We start from the raw sequence: 18,531 nt of genomic DNA, 5'->3' as shown, positions 1-18,531 counted from the left end.
GTAAATGATTCCAATTCTACCTTAAGGAAAAAGAAAACATTAAAAATAAAATAAGAAAAAGGAAGGAAATCAACATAATAGGTGACTCCAGAGCGAGGGGGATAAGAATGACTATCCAATGAGCACAAGTTTTCCTACTGGGGTGATGAAAATATTTGGAACTACATAGACCTATTAGTTGAACAATTTGTAAATGTATGAATGCCACTGAGTTGTACATTTAAAATGGTTAGTTTATGTTATGTGAACTGTCCCTCAATTAAACAAAATAAATGAAACAGATTTAAATATTGAGGAAACTGATGAAACCCAAGGCTAATTGTTTAAAAAGATTTTTAAAAAATCTTTGCAAAACCTCTAGTTAGATTGACTAGTAAAAACAGAAAAGACTCAAATCACCAATATCAAGAACAAAAGAGAATATAATCACAGATCCTACAGATGATAAAAGGATATTGAGGGCACAATTTGAATAATTTGATATAAATCAATTCAAAAACTTTAAAATAGACATATTTTTTCTTTTGTTTGTTTTCAGGTATTACTGGGGAATGAACCCAGGAACATTCTACCTCTGAGCTACATCCTCAGCCTTTTTAACCCTGTGAGACAGGGTTTCATTAAGTTCCCTTGACTGGCCTCAAATTTACGATCCTCCTGCTTCTATCTCCTGAGTAGCTGAGATTGTAGGCAAGGACCACTATGCCTACCTAGAGTCATTTCTTCATAAACACAAGTGATCAAAACTCACCCCCAAATGAACAGATGTCCTGAAAGGCCCTTTATCTACTAAAGAAGGTGAATTCATAGTTTTAAACACTCCTTAAAGAAAACTCCACACCCTGATGACTTTGCTCTTAAGATACACCAAACTTTTAAGGGAGAAATAATACTAATCGTATCCAAAATACTTCAGAAACTACATAGGAATTTTTATATCTATTTTAGCCCTTATACTAAAACAATAAAATCACTATAGAAAGTGAAATATCAATATTTCTTATGAAGTCACCAAAATTCTATAAAAATTCACCAATGCATTTTTAAAATAATACACTATGGCTAAGTCCTGTTGATCCTAGGAATGCAATGTTATATTAACATCAAAAACTCAAGTAATACAATTAATTATGTTAATAGAATAAAAAGGAAAGATAAAATGATTTCAATTGGTATGAAAAGCACATCTGACAATAGTCATCATTGATGTGGGGAAATGGAACTCTCAGTAAACTAGGAAGAGAAGAGAAATTGCTTAACTCAACCAGGGACATATACAAAAACCTACAGTTATCATTATATAAAAGACAAGACTGTATATGCTTCTTCCTAAGGTCTGTAACAACTTAAGAATCTCCACTCTCACAACTCCTATTAAAAAATGTACTGCAGATCCTTGCCATTGTAAAAAGGCCAGATTGGAACTAAATAATTAGAACTCCATCTTTTAGCAGAACCAATTGTAAGTATATATATATATATATATAATTAACAGCTAAAAATAAAAATTTTACAAAGGAAACATAATAGCATGAAAATATGCAATGATTAGAGATAAATTTAACAGTAATATGTAATACTCTATATTGAGCATTATAAAATGTGTTAAGATAAAGATGACCTATATAACTGAAGAGTTCTACCATGTTCATTAACTGGATGAGTTAATAATATGAATTCTTTCCAACTTAATTTATAGAATGAACACAATCCCAATTAAAATTCAAGCAAGTTATTTTTAAAAAAAATTTTTAGATGTTGATAGATCTTTATTTTATTCATTTATTCACGTGTGGTGTTGAGGATCAAACCCAGTGCCTCACACATGCTAGGCAAGCACTCTACCACTGAGCCACAACCTTAGCCCCAAGTAAGTTATTTTTAATACGGAAAATATAAAGTTTATACAGAAAGGCAAAGACCTCGAATATTGAAGAATAATAAAGTTGAAGGACTATCTATTCAATTCCAAAGATTATAGAGTCATCAAGATGCAAAGATGCTGTAGGAATATATATATAGGTCAATGGAAAAGAATAGAGTCTATACATAGGCACTCATAAATGTGTTCAATTGATATAAAATATGTAATGCTCAGATGAGGGAAGAATAGTCTATTCAACAAGTGGTGCTAAGAAAAATGGGAAAAAACTGATCCTTAACACAGCATTGAAAAATGAACTCAATATGAATCATAGATTTAAAGGCAGGTAATAAAGTATTAAACTTCTAGAAGACATTGTGACATTCTGATTAGACAAAGGTTTCCTAGGACTGAAAGGTGTAGATCATGATAGAAAAAGATTGATAATTTACTTCTTCAAAATTAAAAACTTCTTTTTTATAATCATATTACTGGGAAAGTCAAAAGTCAAGTCACAGAAAGAGAGAAAAATTTGCAAAACGTATGTTAAGGGACATTTTCCAAAATATCTTTAAGAACATGAATTCTTATAAGTCACTCACAAGAGGAAAGATCAGCTCAACTTGCGTTTTAGCAAAAATTGGAGTATACTTTCATCCAAAGGAGAGAAATGAATCACCAATAAGCACATAATATTTTCAAAATATTCAGTCATAAGACAAATACCAATTAAAACCAAAATGATATCCCCCTACCTACCTACAATGACCAACAAAACACTACACTTAGTGAAAGAACCTGAAAGGACCCCTTAATGGGAAATTCTTAAAAGATGAAACCATAGTAAAAGCAGATCAGCTGTGACCTGTAGCCAGAGTCAAGAGTGGACAGTCACAAGAGCACAAAGTCACTTTGGGGAGTGATGAACTTTTCTAAATCTTGATTTGGGAGTTATTAGATGACTATATATTTGCTGAAAATCACTGAGCTATACTTTCTAAATGTGTAAATTTTTATAAAAATAAATCATACTTTGAAAAAGTTCATTTGAAAAAAATGTGAAAAAAATGCACCTTGAAGGGAAAAGACTTTTCACCAAAAAAAAAAAAACAAATGAAAACAAACAAACAAACAACAACAAAAAAAACAAATTAGTAGTGGGTGTTGGCAAAGCAACTTGAAAATCCTGTAAAACACCCAGGGACTTTGGGTTCCCCTTATAATTGTATATTAAAAATCAATTTTGATACCCCCCAATAATTCCAAAGAATAGTATTTCCTATTTTTGTACAGAATGATCCTTTGCAATATGTGTATGATCAACAGTCTTAACTGCAATTATTCTTTGATGATATGGCTAAATTTTATTTTATTAAAAATAAAAACACTTATTTTGTCTCTATTGACTGTGATTTGCTTAAGAAATACACATGATTTTCTAAGTTTATCAATAAGTATGTCTCTTATACAGGAAGCCTGTAAGATAAAGCAGAATATTTCTTTCGAACATCTGTTTGTAAGTTGGGAATTTTGCCTGATGGACTCTGTCCAATTTGGACATTTTTCAAATCTCAGAAAGCTTAGCTCTTACTTTAAAATATATTTTAAGCATTTGATTTTTGAGGAAACAATGAAATATGAAATTAATACTATTAATGTATTTTAATGTCATAGAAAGAGCTTGGAAACATAGAAAGAATTTCCTAACTTGGAAACTGGAGTTACCAAAAGTAATTTGTAAATTATGATGGTGTTACTCTAAAACACTTATTTTTAAAAACCTGCAAGTTATACCTTTGCCTTTTCCAAAGTAGACTATGTCATTGACGTGAGACCTTAGTGGGTCTCCCCAGCAGATGCAAATCAAATAAGGTGAACAGGGAAGAAAGAGGAGAGATGCCAGAAGGAACATGCATACACACTAAAAAGACGATTTGAGATGGAACTGAAGACTGAGCTGGGGAGCATGAAAAATAGAGGAAGAAAATGAAAAGGAGCAAACCAAGCATTAATAAATCTCTTCAAAAAGATACCAGAAATTTCAGTTCAAGATAAAATTTAAAAATCTTTAAAAGAGGAAAAAAAAAGATAAATATTTTTATTTTTACAGACTGCATTTTGATTCATTGTACACAAATGGGGTACATCTTTTCTTTTCTATGGTTGTGCACGATGTAGATTCATACCATTCATGTAATCATACATGTACATAGGGTGATGATGTCTGTCTCATTCCATCACTTTTCATAGCTCTGCCACCACCCCCTCTCATTTCCCTCTATGTAATCTAAAGTTCCTCCGTTCTTTTATCCCCCACCCCCTGCCCCCATTATCTATCATCATCCACTTATCAGGGAAAACATTCGGCCTTTGGTTTTTTGGAATTGACTTATTTCACTTAGCATGATACTCTCCAATTCCATTCATTTACCTGAAAATGCCATAATTTTATTTTTCTTTATGGCTGAATAATATTCCACTGTGTATATATAATAGTTTCTTTATCCATTCATCTGTAGAAGGGCATCTAGGTTGGTTCCACAATCTAGCTATTGTGAATTGAGTTGCTATAAACATTGACGTGGCTGCGTTACTGTACTATGCTACTTTTAAGTCCCTTGGATATAAACCGAGGAGTAGGATAACTGGGTCAAACAGTGGGTCCATTCCAAGTTTTCTGAGGAATCGCCATACTGCTTTCCAGAGTGGCTGCACCAATTTGCAACTCCACCAGCAATGTACAAGTGTACCTTTTTCCCCACATCCACACCAACACCTATTATTTCTTGTGTTCTTGATAACAGCCATCCTAATTGGAGTAAGATGAAATCTTGAGTAGTTTTAATTTGCATTTCTCTAATTACTAGAGATGTTGAACACTTTTTCATGTATTTGTTAATCACCTGTGTATCTTCTTCTGTACAGTGTCTGTCCAGTTCCTTGGCCCGTTTATTGATTGAGTTCTTTGTATTTTTGGTGTAAAGTTTTGTGAGTTGTCTAATATCTAAAGGGGAAAACACACTGGGCATGCCAGGTAAGTCCTATTCCACATTTCTGTGTAACACCTTGTGTTTCAACCCCCAGCTTGGCCATTTGGTGCTATGGAACTTTGAGGATATCATTGATAATATTTCTTGAACTTCGTTTCATTATGTCTACAAAAAATTGACTACAGTAGATACTGCAGAATTCATAGGAGTATGGTCCAAGCATCTGGTTATTCTTTTCTTTTTTTTTAAGCTCTCCAGGTGATTCTAATGAAAAACTAAGTTCAGAAGCCCTTGGATTAGATAAAACCTAAGGTTTTATAGTTGTATTTTATACTTGCATACTCCAAACCACCATAAACTCAAACTGAAATTTATACTTCCAAATATTTTCTATCACTCAAATTACATGGCAGATGCTATGTGTATAGAAGTTTCTCAATAAATATTAAATAATTCTAAGAACAGACACTTTTGTTAAAAATGCAGAGAAATAAAACTTTAGGGAAATTAATAGACCATAATCAATGGCAGAACCTGGGGAAGGTTTTTATTATCCTAGAACATTACATGATACAGTATCTTCTATTTTAGCTATCAGTGCTGTATTTTCCATGTGTGTACAACTTTTTATGTCCTGTAATTCACTCTGTTACTTCTGGGCAAGATACTACCATAGTCATGACATAATATTTTCATACGCTATTTCATTTAAACTTAAGAAGGACAATCCAGTAGGGCTGTAGGTCTTGAATGAGAAGTTTATTCTGTCAGTCCCTGGAGCACATGACTATATTTTATTTCTGTCCTAGAACCTTAAATTTGGGTCAATAAACAAAGTTGTCTGACTTGGATAGTCTTGCTCTGATATAATTAGTGACACTTTAATTACTTAACTATTTGCCTATGATTTTTAGAACCTAATCAAATAAGTTTAGTGTACATAACAGAGTGGATACGTCTCGTGCAGCCCTGTGCAGCCCTATCAGAAAAATTCCACAGCAGTTACAAAGCTGAGAGATGAGGGTAGCAGGGTCGTTCTAGTTATTCACCTAGAATTCTGAGGGGGATAACTGGTCAACTATAAAAGAAGAGTCTCCACCACATGAAGTTTGATTGTGACCAATTTTATTTTATATCTGCATTCTTGTGTACTTTATGGTAATGTAAGAGTTTATCCAATATTTATTTTTGCATATTTAAAAAAGTCTCAAAGCAATACTTTTATACACAACGTCTTCCCAATAGTAGTCAACTTTGGAGATGATTTATACTGTAGCCTCAAAGATGCAGGAACAATGAAGCAAATCTCAATGCCTGCTAAGTTTTTAACAGATACCTGTAACCATGTGGAGCATAAAGCTCAAGATCTTCAGTCCTTTGAAATAACTCTTCATCTAAAGCAAAAGAAATAAGCTTTGGAAAAGTTCAATTTTGAACCCCTCAAGTCACCTTTTGTAAAAAAATCTTTATGTGTTTTAAGTTGTAGAATTCATGCATTTGCTATTTTTTTCTGTTTTAGGCATGGCTAAATCATAACATTTTTAAAATCTAATTTTTGGTATATGATTATTTCTCAAAATAACCTATGAAAACTATATCTAAAGGTTGGCGCCTTGACACATGCAGTGCATTTAACATGCACAGTGTTCTAAATCCGCTCTATTCTAAACATCATCATATCATCAACCAGAAGGATTCATTAATGGATCTCAACAAGGCTCTCATCTGAGAACTGAAATAGCAGAGATGAAGAGACTTACACGTTTGTCATATCAAAGAGGTAATCATTTGCAACTTTACAACCTTCTAAGATAAAAGATTGTATATCTTCAATTACTTCATTTAACTAAAATGTGGCTTGAAAAAACATAGCCTTCTGGATATAAAGCATTCTGTTAACATTGCTGTTGAGTACCTTGTTTTATTTTTTTTGGTATATTTGCATATCACATCCAGGGCTACAAATTTTCCACAGTGCTTTCTGCCTCTTTCAAGTATAATAAAAGTAGAAATCTATAGAAGCTCTAAGGTTAAACAAACTGTACATTATACAAAAATTTAACTTAATTTACAGACAGTTAAAAAGTATTGGCAATGCCCTTTACAAATCTTAGCAAAGATTCATCACAAATGATGTTACAATCTATATATGTGGTCATCACCATACAAATGCCATTTAGATTTATGTGGTACAGAACAGACTTATGTGTTAAATGTACTCATGTAGAATCAGCACTTTGTACCATAAACATTTCTTTTAAAGTAACAGTATTGTCAATGGTAATCTAAGGTACAGGATTTTCTTATTGCATATTTATTGATGCTGAGGCAGTTAGTTATGATACAATAATGCAATATCCATAATTATTTTAAATAAACAAAACATTTTTCTTGCCAAGGATATAAAGAGTATTTTTTCCTAAAATCACACAGAACATTGCTACATACAATTTTACTCAAATACTGAAAGACATGATCTTAAGGCATCTGCTAGAAAAGCAGATGTGCATATTTATATGAACTAAATTATGAAAGAAAAATATATTGCACAAAATCCTATTATTTTGTAAAATAAAATACATCTCAGCCTAAATGTACATAATTCCCTATTCCTTAACCAGATCATAATTTTAACTGCTTTGCTCCAAACAACTCTGCCTCTTAAAGAAGCTTTAAGAAACATGCACTAACCCTATTACTGGGCTCCACATAGAAAAAATGTCAGTACTGACAGGGTTTCTAAAAACTTTCCTACATTAAAATTGCTTTGGGGGAATTAAACTTGGAGATTCATTTTACATTCCTGAATTTATACTCTCATTTACAAATCTCTTCTTAGATTCAGATTCTTTGATGCCAAACAAAATGGAGTTGTCATTAGAAAATTTATTCATGAAAGGAATCAATCTCCTGAAAGTCCAAATAAAGAATGAAGTCTACTGACTATAACAGTATTCAGTTTTCTCCTCTTCTTCAGGAGTCTTCTTCTCCATTTTATTTAACAAACAATTCATTAGCTTTCCTAGATCCTGGTATTAGAATATTATCATAGAATCCTAATAACGGCATTGTCACTTACAGTTTTAATTTAAATGGAAGGGACTGTTTCTTTATAAGAGAATGCTCTTATAAAGAAAAGAGAAAAAAGTAAAAACTAGATTCTTATTCATGTGATCAAATTCTCATCACACCTTCAGTTCTTACTAAACTAAAGTGGCCCTACGCATGAAAGGAGCATCATTCCCTACAGAGGACCCTGTGCCACCTGCTTATCTGACAGAAAATCAGGTACACAAGGACACACAGTCTCTGAAAGATATCTTAGCAGCATTATTGTAATTAGCATCATGATTAGGAAAGTTAACAAAATCAGATATGGTACTTTAGTTCTGTACTTAGAACATGCTTAGATTAAGTTCATTTTATAAGAACATCTTTCTTGGTGTTAGAATCTTGGGCTGGTAACTTCTAAGCAAAGCACATTATATTATTATTATTATTAATTATTTCAATACACTTGCAATTCCTTTTCCTTTATAACTGATTCTTTTCAGAGCACGAACTGTGTTAATTATTTTATTTCCCCTACACCCTCAGTTATCGTACCTTGCACATGATTGGTAAAAGAGTCCATAAATATTTTGAAAATGAAGGAATTATTAGTTTTGAGTTGGAAAAATAATCATGCTGTATTTTGGTTGTCTAAGATTTGCTAAAGTAGGTAATCATAAAGATACGCCACTTAGCAAAATTTTCACTTAACAAAACAACAGCCCCTAAATTTATAAACTATTTCTCTAGTCGCCTGAAAGACCATGGATGATCTAAGGGCAAAACAATAAAAGCTAGAGCAGGATTCAGGAAGAATCATGACTCAGTTTAGAGGCCATATGAAAGATTATATTACATAGTCAAAAGTCATTAAATTTATACAATTTTGTTGTAGAGGAAGTACTGCTTTTTGAAAAACAATTTCAAACAGTGAGGGAAACTTTGTATCTGGTTTAGTTACAACAGAAAATATGGGCACAGTAGAAAATAAAACTTTTTTAAATTTCAGATTTACCCTAATTTCTCTTCATTCACAGTGTATCTACCTTAATACTGGGAAGGTAGTTTAAGAGTAGACTGAGTACTCAGAACTTAAATATTTTGAGAAGTCAATATTTGCTATTAGTCTTCTGGATTTTTTTTTAGGAATAAGAGGGAGAATTTTATTTTTGCTTTTGTCTTTAGCAGAGTAAAACAGCTAATTTAGAATGTAAAAATAAGGCACAAATCACTTTAAAATTCCTTAAGACAATTAAGTTATTTGTGAGTGGCTAAGTATCCTCAAAACAACATAGTATTACAGCCAAACTTCTTGTGAGGTGACTGAAAGTTAGGAAAAGAATGTAGATTTCTGTGGCCATGCTATTTATTGAGAAGTGGACTGAAACCCCAATCTGGTCTGTGTTACACTCATAATCATCTCGTTTCAAAATTTGTATTGCAAGGTGGCTTTGTATTCTTTCACAAATGATGGAGCATTTGCCAAGCAGATTAAACCTCAGAGTAGCCTTTTTTCTTTCTCAATTAAAACAGCATATTTCAATAAAGTAAATTAGAGTTTGTAATGAACAAATAAAGGCAAACATTGACAAGAACACTGAATCTATAAAAGCATAAGGATTAAACACTTTTTCCTTAGTAACAGAATCCATTTTTATAGGGAAAACGAGATTTATAATTATGAATGGTCATCCCAATTATAATATATTCATTTAATTTTGAAAAGCAGTTTTTAAAAATATTGATCATTTTCTTTAAAAGCAACCTGAATAAATAATTCTAAGCAATGTTTTAAACAAACCTACTTTAAGAATTTTAACTGAAATTACACTCCTTCAATAGATATTTGAAGTATAGTCTTATTGGAGTTCTTGAATGGTTTCTCATACTTTTTTTTTTTTAAAGAAAGGCATTTTAAAAAAATATATAATCATGACTGGGACTACAGAGAATAGGTATACAGAGTATAGATATAACAAATTAGCCATAATATCACTAGGGCTCTTTTCTGATTATACCTGGCAGTCTAGCCTACCATGAAGTAATCAAGTAATTTAGATGAATTACAAAGCCTAATAGTAAATTTGAGGGAGACGGATTCCCATGAAGAATTCCAAATGATTTATTCAGATATTCCTCTGCCTAAAGGAGATGAAGCCTAACTCCTGAAGAGTGGGAGTCTCATACTGACTTCCTTCCAAAGTCCACTGTATAGAAAGGGTGTTAGAAAGTAAATTAATGGTGGAGAAGCCTGACAAATTCCAGGTTGTTAAAGGGAACATAAACATTCACAAAACATGATACAACGTGATGAAAGTGACATTTTACTTCTGTGATATTTTTCCCCAAAACCCATCATTCTACTGTGATTAGAAGGAAAAAAATCAGACAAATTCCAAAAGAGGGGTACTCTGAAATATATCTGACCAATACTTCTCAAAACTGTCAAGGTCATCAAAAACAAGCAAACTGCCATAGCCAAGAAGAGCCTGTAGAAACATAGCAACTAAATGTAACATGGTGTCCTGGATGGGATCCTGGAACAGAAAACATACATTAGGGAAAAACTGTAGAAATCTGAATAAAGTACGGACTATTAATACTGGTTCATAATTGCGGCAAATATATCCCACTAATGTGAAATGCTAATAATATAAGGAACCTAAGTACAGGGATATGTGGGAACTCTCTGAACTGTCCTTGCAATTTTTCTATAAATCTAAAACTTCTACATACAAAATCAGTTATTTAAAAAAATAAATCTGAGATAATGATATGAAGCATTTTGATTGGAAATGATTAGCTAAGAAAAAAGACATGAAAAATTTTTATCCAGACACGTTTACATTGCATTTGGCCTTCTTGCAGTGAACCCCTAGCTAGCAAAGGCATACAGAGACAGTGAAAATGTTGTAAGTGTCTCATTTGTAAACAGAAGTCATTAACTTCACATTGCAATTCAGCACTTTATATATTTCACTGAGTGAAAGGTTAATTTATAGCTTTATACCTTTTGGAAAACATGGCTGCAGTGTCCTTATAAAAGCAAATTAAATATTTCCACAAGAGAGCTTTTAAACCTTGAAAAAATGAATTTTGATCTTAAATTGATGAGTAGAAAAAGGCATTATTGCTCTGAAGAACAAAATAACTTAGCTCCCAAAGTTTACACATAATTTCATACATTAGTAAAGTATGCTTAATATAGTTTTAAGATTAAGGCAATTAGTGGGTTAACAATTTCATCAGTTTCAGGCTAGTTTTGACATCCTGATCAGGTTCATGCTCAACCAGGTTAGTACAACAGCTACTGGTTATGTGCAAGGATTATATATGCATACTTAGTTTAAATAAATGAATGGCATTAAGCACCAAATACTGGGAAATCATATGTTCAATACTCACTTTCAACAAACATACAAACTAGTACCTGATTTAATAGCACAGTAGAAGAATTCACTTTACAATTTAAAATCGGAAAACATATACATCCACAAGATGAATAAGTGGGGGAAATGTTTGTTCCAAATAAAAAAATTAAATAGTAGTAAGAGTTATCATTCCTACAAATGATTTACTACATAAATTTCAGGCAATCCCAAAATGTCTCCATAGAAGCTTAGATGCAAGTGACTGACCCTTAATTGGTGACTTAAGCTTGGTTTCCCCTTGCATTTTCCTCTGAAATGGTTAAGCTTCCTTGGAAGTTAGATGACATGTGACATAATGACACTACTTCATGGAGAAGTCCAATATCTTCTGAAGTCTCTTTGACTTTCCCTTCTTTCTCCCAAGGAACAAAAGTAGATGGACGTCGCCCAAGGCTGGGTGCAAGCAGATCATCTGAAATCTGGCTTAGTGTTTCCTTCTTTTCTTTTCTTCCTTTATCAGTCTGGGACATTTCAGTGGCAGCTAATGGAAAACTCAATCCTGCAGTAATAGCTGGTTTTTCCACCAGAGTAGAGCTACTCATGTTGTCAGCACTGAGGTGTTTTTCACTGTTTTCCTCTTTCAGGATGAAAAGAGAATCTGTGAAGCCACTAGAGGAAACCCTCTTCCTGGGAGATGGAGGGAGGTGTTTGCCATGGAGAGCACTATCATCCTGCCCAAGATTCCACTCTGTTTGATCACCAGAACCACCACAAAGGAGGGCCAGGTTGTTCTCACTAGGAGCATTGGATTTATTCTGAAAGAACAACAAATTCAGAGCACTTTTAATGATCATAACATAACTTTAGCAACATTTTTTCCATTTTGAAATCAATGTTCTTATCTTTTACGACTGGCAACTTGAAGTTCTTCCCAGAGGGACTATATCACTGATAGTTATTCTGACACCTCCAAAATGGTTCTCTGAACAGGAATGAAATGGGATGGACTTTGGTCTCCAAGTCCTTGTAATTGTCATCTGTCAAATTCAAACTACGGCATATAGTTCATGCCAAGTTCTGGAGTCTCTTACAATCAGAACAGGGTTGCCATTGCTCATACTGTTATCCCTCATGTATTTAAAACATTTAGTTCAATTTGTTTTATTTTTTAAAAAATTTTATACCACGAATTAAACTCAGGGTTGTTTAAAAACTGAGACACATCCCCAACATTCCCCGCCCCTTTTTAATATTAGAGTTGCTTTGGGCCTCCTTAAGTTGCTAAGGATGGCCTTGAACTTGAGATACTCCTGCCTCAGCCTCCTGAGCTGCTGGGATTACAAGTGTGCAATATTGTACCTGGCTTTAGTTTGATTTTATTTAAAACACTGTTCATTTTGGAAACAAGATGATGGAAAATGACTTGAACAAACCCATTTATTATATTCTTCTGAAAACCCAGGAAACAAAAGAAAAAGATAGGAACATTTAACATTTTAAAAATTCCCCCAAAGAAGACAACTATAAAATTAAATTGTAAAAAATATTACTGCCAGACAAAATAATTTCAATAAATACCAACAATCACCAGAATTGGGTAAGTGAAAGGGAAAATACAGAAATTTTATTATTAGAAATCATTCTCAGTGATTAAATTTTATCAGTTTTGAGGTTTGGACACCTATTTAGAGGTTAAATGCTTTTACCAACTAAGATTATAAGATCAGGCAATCACAGCAAGGGTACGGATGTTTTCATTTACTTTTATAAGCTGAATGGTCAACTAACCGTAGGTTTGTAATCAATATCATCCATTGATCGAAAGAAATCCAAGCTCTTTGCAGCTGCCAGCTTTCCTTGATCCGAGCTGTGTGTGCTCAGTGTGTCGAGGATCTCTCCTAACAAGTCCATTTCACCTGAATAAGGAATCATTGCTTTTGTTTCAACAGAGTCATCACTTTCATAAAAATAAGCAGAAGCTTCCTCACCATCTTCAGAAGATAACCTGAAGAAAATAAAACATGCAGTAGTAGGTAGACACCCTGAGATGCTGTGTGTCAGCTCACTGACTGCATTCAATCAATGAGATGGTTTTAAATCCACAGTGGCATTCCAGTGGAATAACACAAAAGCAGTTACTGGATCATGGCCTAACTCTTCATTGTTTTTTTATGGACCAATTCAAGTACTGGAAATTTAAGTACCTGCATTAAGTACCAACAGTTTACCATACCTTAGCCATCTAGAAGCAGCAGGGCTTTTCACACAGTTTAATCCTGTGGGATTGGGCCCTTTACCTTCGAAATATTAGCCTGAACACTTAGAAAGTTTGTAATGGCCCAAATTCACTTCCACTATTTTTATATAGTTTTCCTTCTCTTTACTCACCTTATTTTATAGAGGAATGCATATTTCTTTAGATAACATATTTATTTAATGTAGAGAAAGACTGCCTATTTTGTCATTCCATATCTTAAAATTGTTAAAAAGTTAAATGTATACTATCATAATTTTAACATTTGTACTAAATTTTCCTCTTCTGATATTATCCTATACTGAAGTGTCTCCCTCAATTCAATTTGCTTCAAATTGATTATCACCATTCCTCATATTTAACTTGCCCCTTTCAGCATGAGGGTAAGAGCCTAAATTAGGAGTCTTCTTTTTCTTTACCTTTATCTGTATGTCTTCTTTATCACCATCCCAGACAGTAAAGTCTCTAGACATTGCTGCTTTCCAAGAACAAGGTATTTCAGGCCTATTTTTCTTTCCTGTCCCAAGACATTCTCCACAAAGTTCCCAAGAGCACTGTTTACTTTTGGGGAGGGACATTGCAAGGGAGTAAAACCTGAGCTCCTGCAGTGCACAGTCTCTGAGACAACCTTTGTAACCTAAGCCTCTGCCAGCAAGCCATGCCCTGGGAGAACACCACACTCCATGACTTACTTGCTTGCTCTTTCAATGTCGTCATCATCGTCGTCATACAGAACACCATCGAGACTCTTAAGAGGCCTTTTTAAGCGTGCCTAGAGAGAAATTGAACATAGTTTAAAATAAATATCTTGAGTCAATTTTAAAGGAACAACGTGATTTTATCAGGAACACTTTTTAAAAATATGCAAATTTCTTGAATGGTACCCAGTAATTTGGCAATCGAGAAAGAAAAATGAAAGAAATCAGGCAATATTCATCTCAACACTTAATAGCTCTACAAACTAATAACTAAAAATAAGTCACTGAACTGACACACAAACACACACACATGCACATGCACGCACACAGTTGCAAAGACCTCGATTTAAGCATATTTGACTTAATATCAATTGTACTCCCATCATGCACCTAAAATACAATATTAACAATCATCAATATTTGCCTAACTTATTTCTTTTATTCCCCACTCCTACCAATCCCAAGTATTTTAGAGCAGTGCTTCTCAATCCCTAGTGTGTATATAAATCTCTTAGTGATTTATAAAAAGATAAATGTAGGTTCTGGTTCTACAGAGGTTCTGGGACTCTTGATAGTTATAGTGACTTACAATGACCACTGGCTAAGTCCATCATTTCATGAAGAGCTGAAGAATCATGCTTTCTAGAGCATTCCTTCTATATTTATTTGCTGGAATTCTCTAAAGAACAACTTTCTTTAGCTACACCAGAGTGCAATGTGAACGGGAAAAAAAAAAAAAAAAGATTGCCAACTGTTTCATTTTATTTAAAATTTTCAGAGTAATGAGTTATTCCCGTAACAATTTCTAAAAGTTGAGCCATAAGGGCATTTTATGGGAGTCATATACTTAATATGATTCTATATACCAAGGTTATTATTAATCTTGTTGTTCAAACTGCCCCATTTTTTATTTATACCATGATTTGTGTGTGTGTGTGTGTGTGTGTGTGTGTATGTGTGTGTGTGTGTATATACCAAGGATTGAACACAGGGACCTAAAACCATAGTATCACTTTATTGTCTTACTAATATGAGTTGGAGGTTCATGAGTTAAGTGAAAATTTGCAGAATGACCACTCACAACCTTATTTCTGTAGGGAAAATACATTTCACCCTTTCCCGCAACTCACAAAATATACAATTATTTCTTTCTAAAGACAAGACATTATTATTGCATTTTACCCTATATATGGTTAGCATTATGCCAGAGAGTTGGTCTTGCATTTAACTTTTGATGAAAGAAATCAAAATTTAAAAGAACTAAAAAAACTATAAGGATCTGGGATTTTATATTGCTATTTGTTAAGAATTAATACAAGACAATCAGACAATAAATATATTAATGAAGTATTTTACAAAGCACTCTTACATACACACATGGTTAGGTCCTGGGAATAGAGAGTTGAATTAATTGAATGTTTCCATGAAGTCACTCACTCAGGCTCTAATGAAACCTGTAACAAATCTGGAAGAACCCATATAGGCTTTGTAATCTGCCCAAAGTCACACACAGTCAAAAATAGGAACTGGAAAACAGAATCCATTGTGTTCCAAGTCCTTAGTTCATTTTCTTACATAACAGTTACCTTTATAGCCTACAGTTGCCTGCATATATCATAGCTCTTGATTTTGTTTCAATTTCAACTATTTTTAATGAAGCTACTGTTTTGTTTTGTTTTTCCCAAAATCTATAGTACCTAAGTCATAACATGGGCTTCACAGGCATATGTGAATTTGGGTTTCATATTTCCTACCTAAACCAGGATTCATCACTTCTATAAGGGAATGGTGATGAATTTTCACAACAGAATTACAGTTAGAAAGAAAAATAACTAATATGTTAATAATTTTCCTGTATGTGACTGTTAACCTTTGTCTAGTAGAACTAGTGAGTTTTGTATCTGGTAGCATTTTGATATTCCTGACAACCTATGGACTGTCCTTTTTACCATCTCACTGATTTCCTCACTAATTAGCTATTAATGAGTCATAATTTTTCTCTTTGATACGAAGTTATCCTTTGTTGTAGGCAGTTAATGATTTCTGAATAAATGACTATCTTCATAAAAAGTAGGTAGTTTCTGTTGAATATTTATTCCATGCATTAAACAACTAGAAAGAAAATATACTATACTGACTGACTGACATAAGCATTTTCAGGGTCCACAGGGTGCAGATGAGTGTTATATTAATTCCTTCAACAAAGATTCCATGTGGCAGGCATTGGGTTAATGCTAGACATACGATGATAACCAAGAAGGCTCCCTGCCCTCATGGATATTACATTCTAATAAATAAGACATGAATTAAATTAAATAATCATACAAGTAAACATAAAAATTATGACTGAAATTAACTTTTACTAAGCTATGATTGCAATTAAAGCACTTAACAGGAATTTGACCTAGCCTAAGAGATCAAGGGAAGTCTTTACCTGAAGATTTTTTTAGTTAGGCTCTAAGCAGCAGATTTTAAGTAGATGATAATAACAGTTAACAATACGCACAACTAGATGATAATAACAGTTAACAATACGCACAACGTTTCTGTTGTGGGGCAATCAGGGAAAGTGTAGGGAATGAATGACAACTATTGGGTTGTTGTGAATTAACTTGTTGGGGCACAGGACTCTTCAAGGCACCCATTAAATTTTGCAGTTACTTTTTTGATCACTAGATGGCAGACACACCCTAAAAAGGCAAAAGGCTGGATAAATTTAAATGCATGGTGGTTATATGAAGGTGGAGGGGGCTGGAGATCTAGCAAGCAAGTGAGAACTTGGTAGGAGGGAGATAGGCAAGGAATAGATCCAAGACTTGTAGGTCAGATAATGAAGAATGACCTTAAGCTACTTAATCAAATCTCAATTGTGAACCTACTGAAAGCAAGGTAATAGCCACAACTCAGTTTTCTTTCCATTCTTAGTATCTCTTCCTTCATAAACATTCATAAACTAAGCATGTACTGTATGCAAGCTTTCTTCTATGTTATGAAGCATATAAAAGAAATTAAAAAGATATTTCTTCTTCAGAAGACATTAAAAAATACAAGGTGAAAATGCTAAAATCCTGAATATAATAGAATAGTTAAAGATTTAAAAAACAGATTCTTCTCATTGTATGAATATAATTCAATTCAGATTTTTAACAACACAGATGAAAACTTATGTAAATTGTTGATTGTACTTTATTTCAAGTAATTATGTAATGCTAGTCATAATGTCAAACAGAAACATTCCCAAAAATGAAAAGATACATCCATTCTGCAGACTAGTAATGTTAACAATATAGAACTGCAGTTACAAACTACAAATATTAGTGAAGTCTGGGATCAAGTGATGAGGTATAAAATCTGAGGAGTGTTCGCTTTAGCTGCTTGTATACTGAAGTTGACACAATAAGAAGTTTCTGGACTATACTGACACTGTGTAATACTAACACAAGTTACATAGAGGCTCTGTCATTAGCAACTGTCCTGGAAACCAGTACTATACAAAATAAAGGCACATTTGGGGGATGCAAAAACACTCAAAAATGAAATAAACATTTGTATATCACTTTGATACAAAAGATTAAAATGAGACAGGGAACAAGATGTCACACATCCTCAGTCAGAACTAGGTTCTGAACCCACATAATTGTAAAATAAAATTTTGCCTCCATGAAAATGTAAAATGTAAAATATACATCTAGAATATGTGAAAATTCATGAAGTCAATACTTGAGAAAATGTATTGAAAAGGAAAGGCTATCAGTATGGGATGAAAACTATTAGAGAAGATCATGCTAGAGAAATTAAACTTAGAGCCAGACATTGAATGAAGTAAAGTTGACTGGTGAAGACAAGAAGGAAAACTATTTTATCTGAAAGAAAAACAGTAAGAAAACACAGAAAATCTCAGGGGTAGGACTAAGTTGCAAAACCATACAACTCAATGTCCAATGAAACCTCAAGAAGTAAGTATTATTTAGCTCATTAATAAAGCTAAATATTTCCTTTCTTTTCACTAGGATGGTTTCCAGAAAGTGTATCAGACTGTAGAAGGGTGAAAGTCTTCCAAGAAGCACCAAGGAGCCAGGTGATCTTGCAGTTACCATTTCGATCACTAGATGGCAGACAAATATATTAATAAGGCAAAATGCAAGGTAAATTTAAATTCTTGGTGGGGGGGGTGAATAGGGGAGATAAGGAATACAGGCAGATGAACAAGAAAATGAAGAAAATTGAATTTTTTAGACTTCATAAAATTAAGATTCTCTTAATACATATATTTTTGAAGGTAAGATATAATCTTTGCTACTGC

General features: G+C 33.2%; 1 protein-coding gene across 2 annotated transcripts in view; it reads right to left on the bottom strand.

Annotated features, from left to right (window-relative positions):
• Positions 1-5,965: 5,965 nt before the first annotated feature.
• Positions 5,966-18,531, bottom strand: part of Dennd1b (DENN domain containing 1B) — a 238,633-nt gene continuing 226,067 nt past the window's right edge. For both annotated transcript variants that reach the window (XM_047520713.1, XM_047520714.1), the window contains 3 exons: positions 14,223-14,302; positions 13,065-13,281; positions 5,966-12,091 (listed from right to left, as the gene is read on the bottom strand). In XM_047520713.1, coding sequence (XP_047376669.1) covers positions 11,558-12,091; positions 13,065-13,281; positions 14,223-14,302 — 831 coding nt within the window. In that variant the 3' untranslated portion in view covers positions 5,966-11,557. The remainder of the gene's footprint in view (positions 12,092-13,064; positions 13,282-14,222; positions 14,303-18,531) is intronic.

Source organism: Sciurus carolinensis, chromosome 12 (assembly GCF_902686445.1).
Source record: "Sciurus carolinensis chromosome 12, mSciCar1.2, whole genome shotgun sequence".
NCBI lineage: Eukaryota > Metazoa > Chordata > Mammalia > Rodentia > Sciuridae > Sciurus > Sciurus carolinensis.
This window is presented reverse-complemented; position numbering and strand designations above follow the sequence as displayed.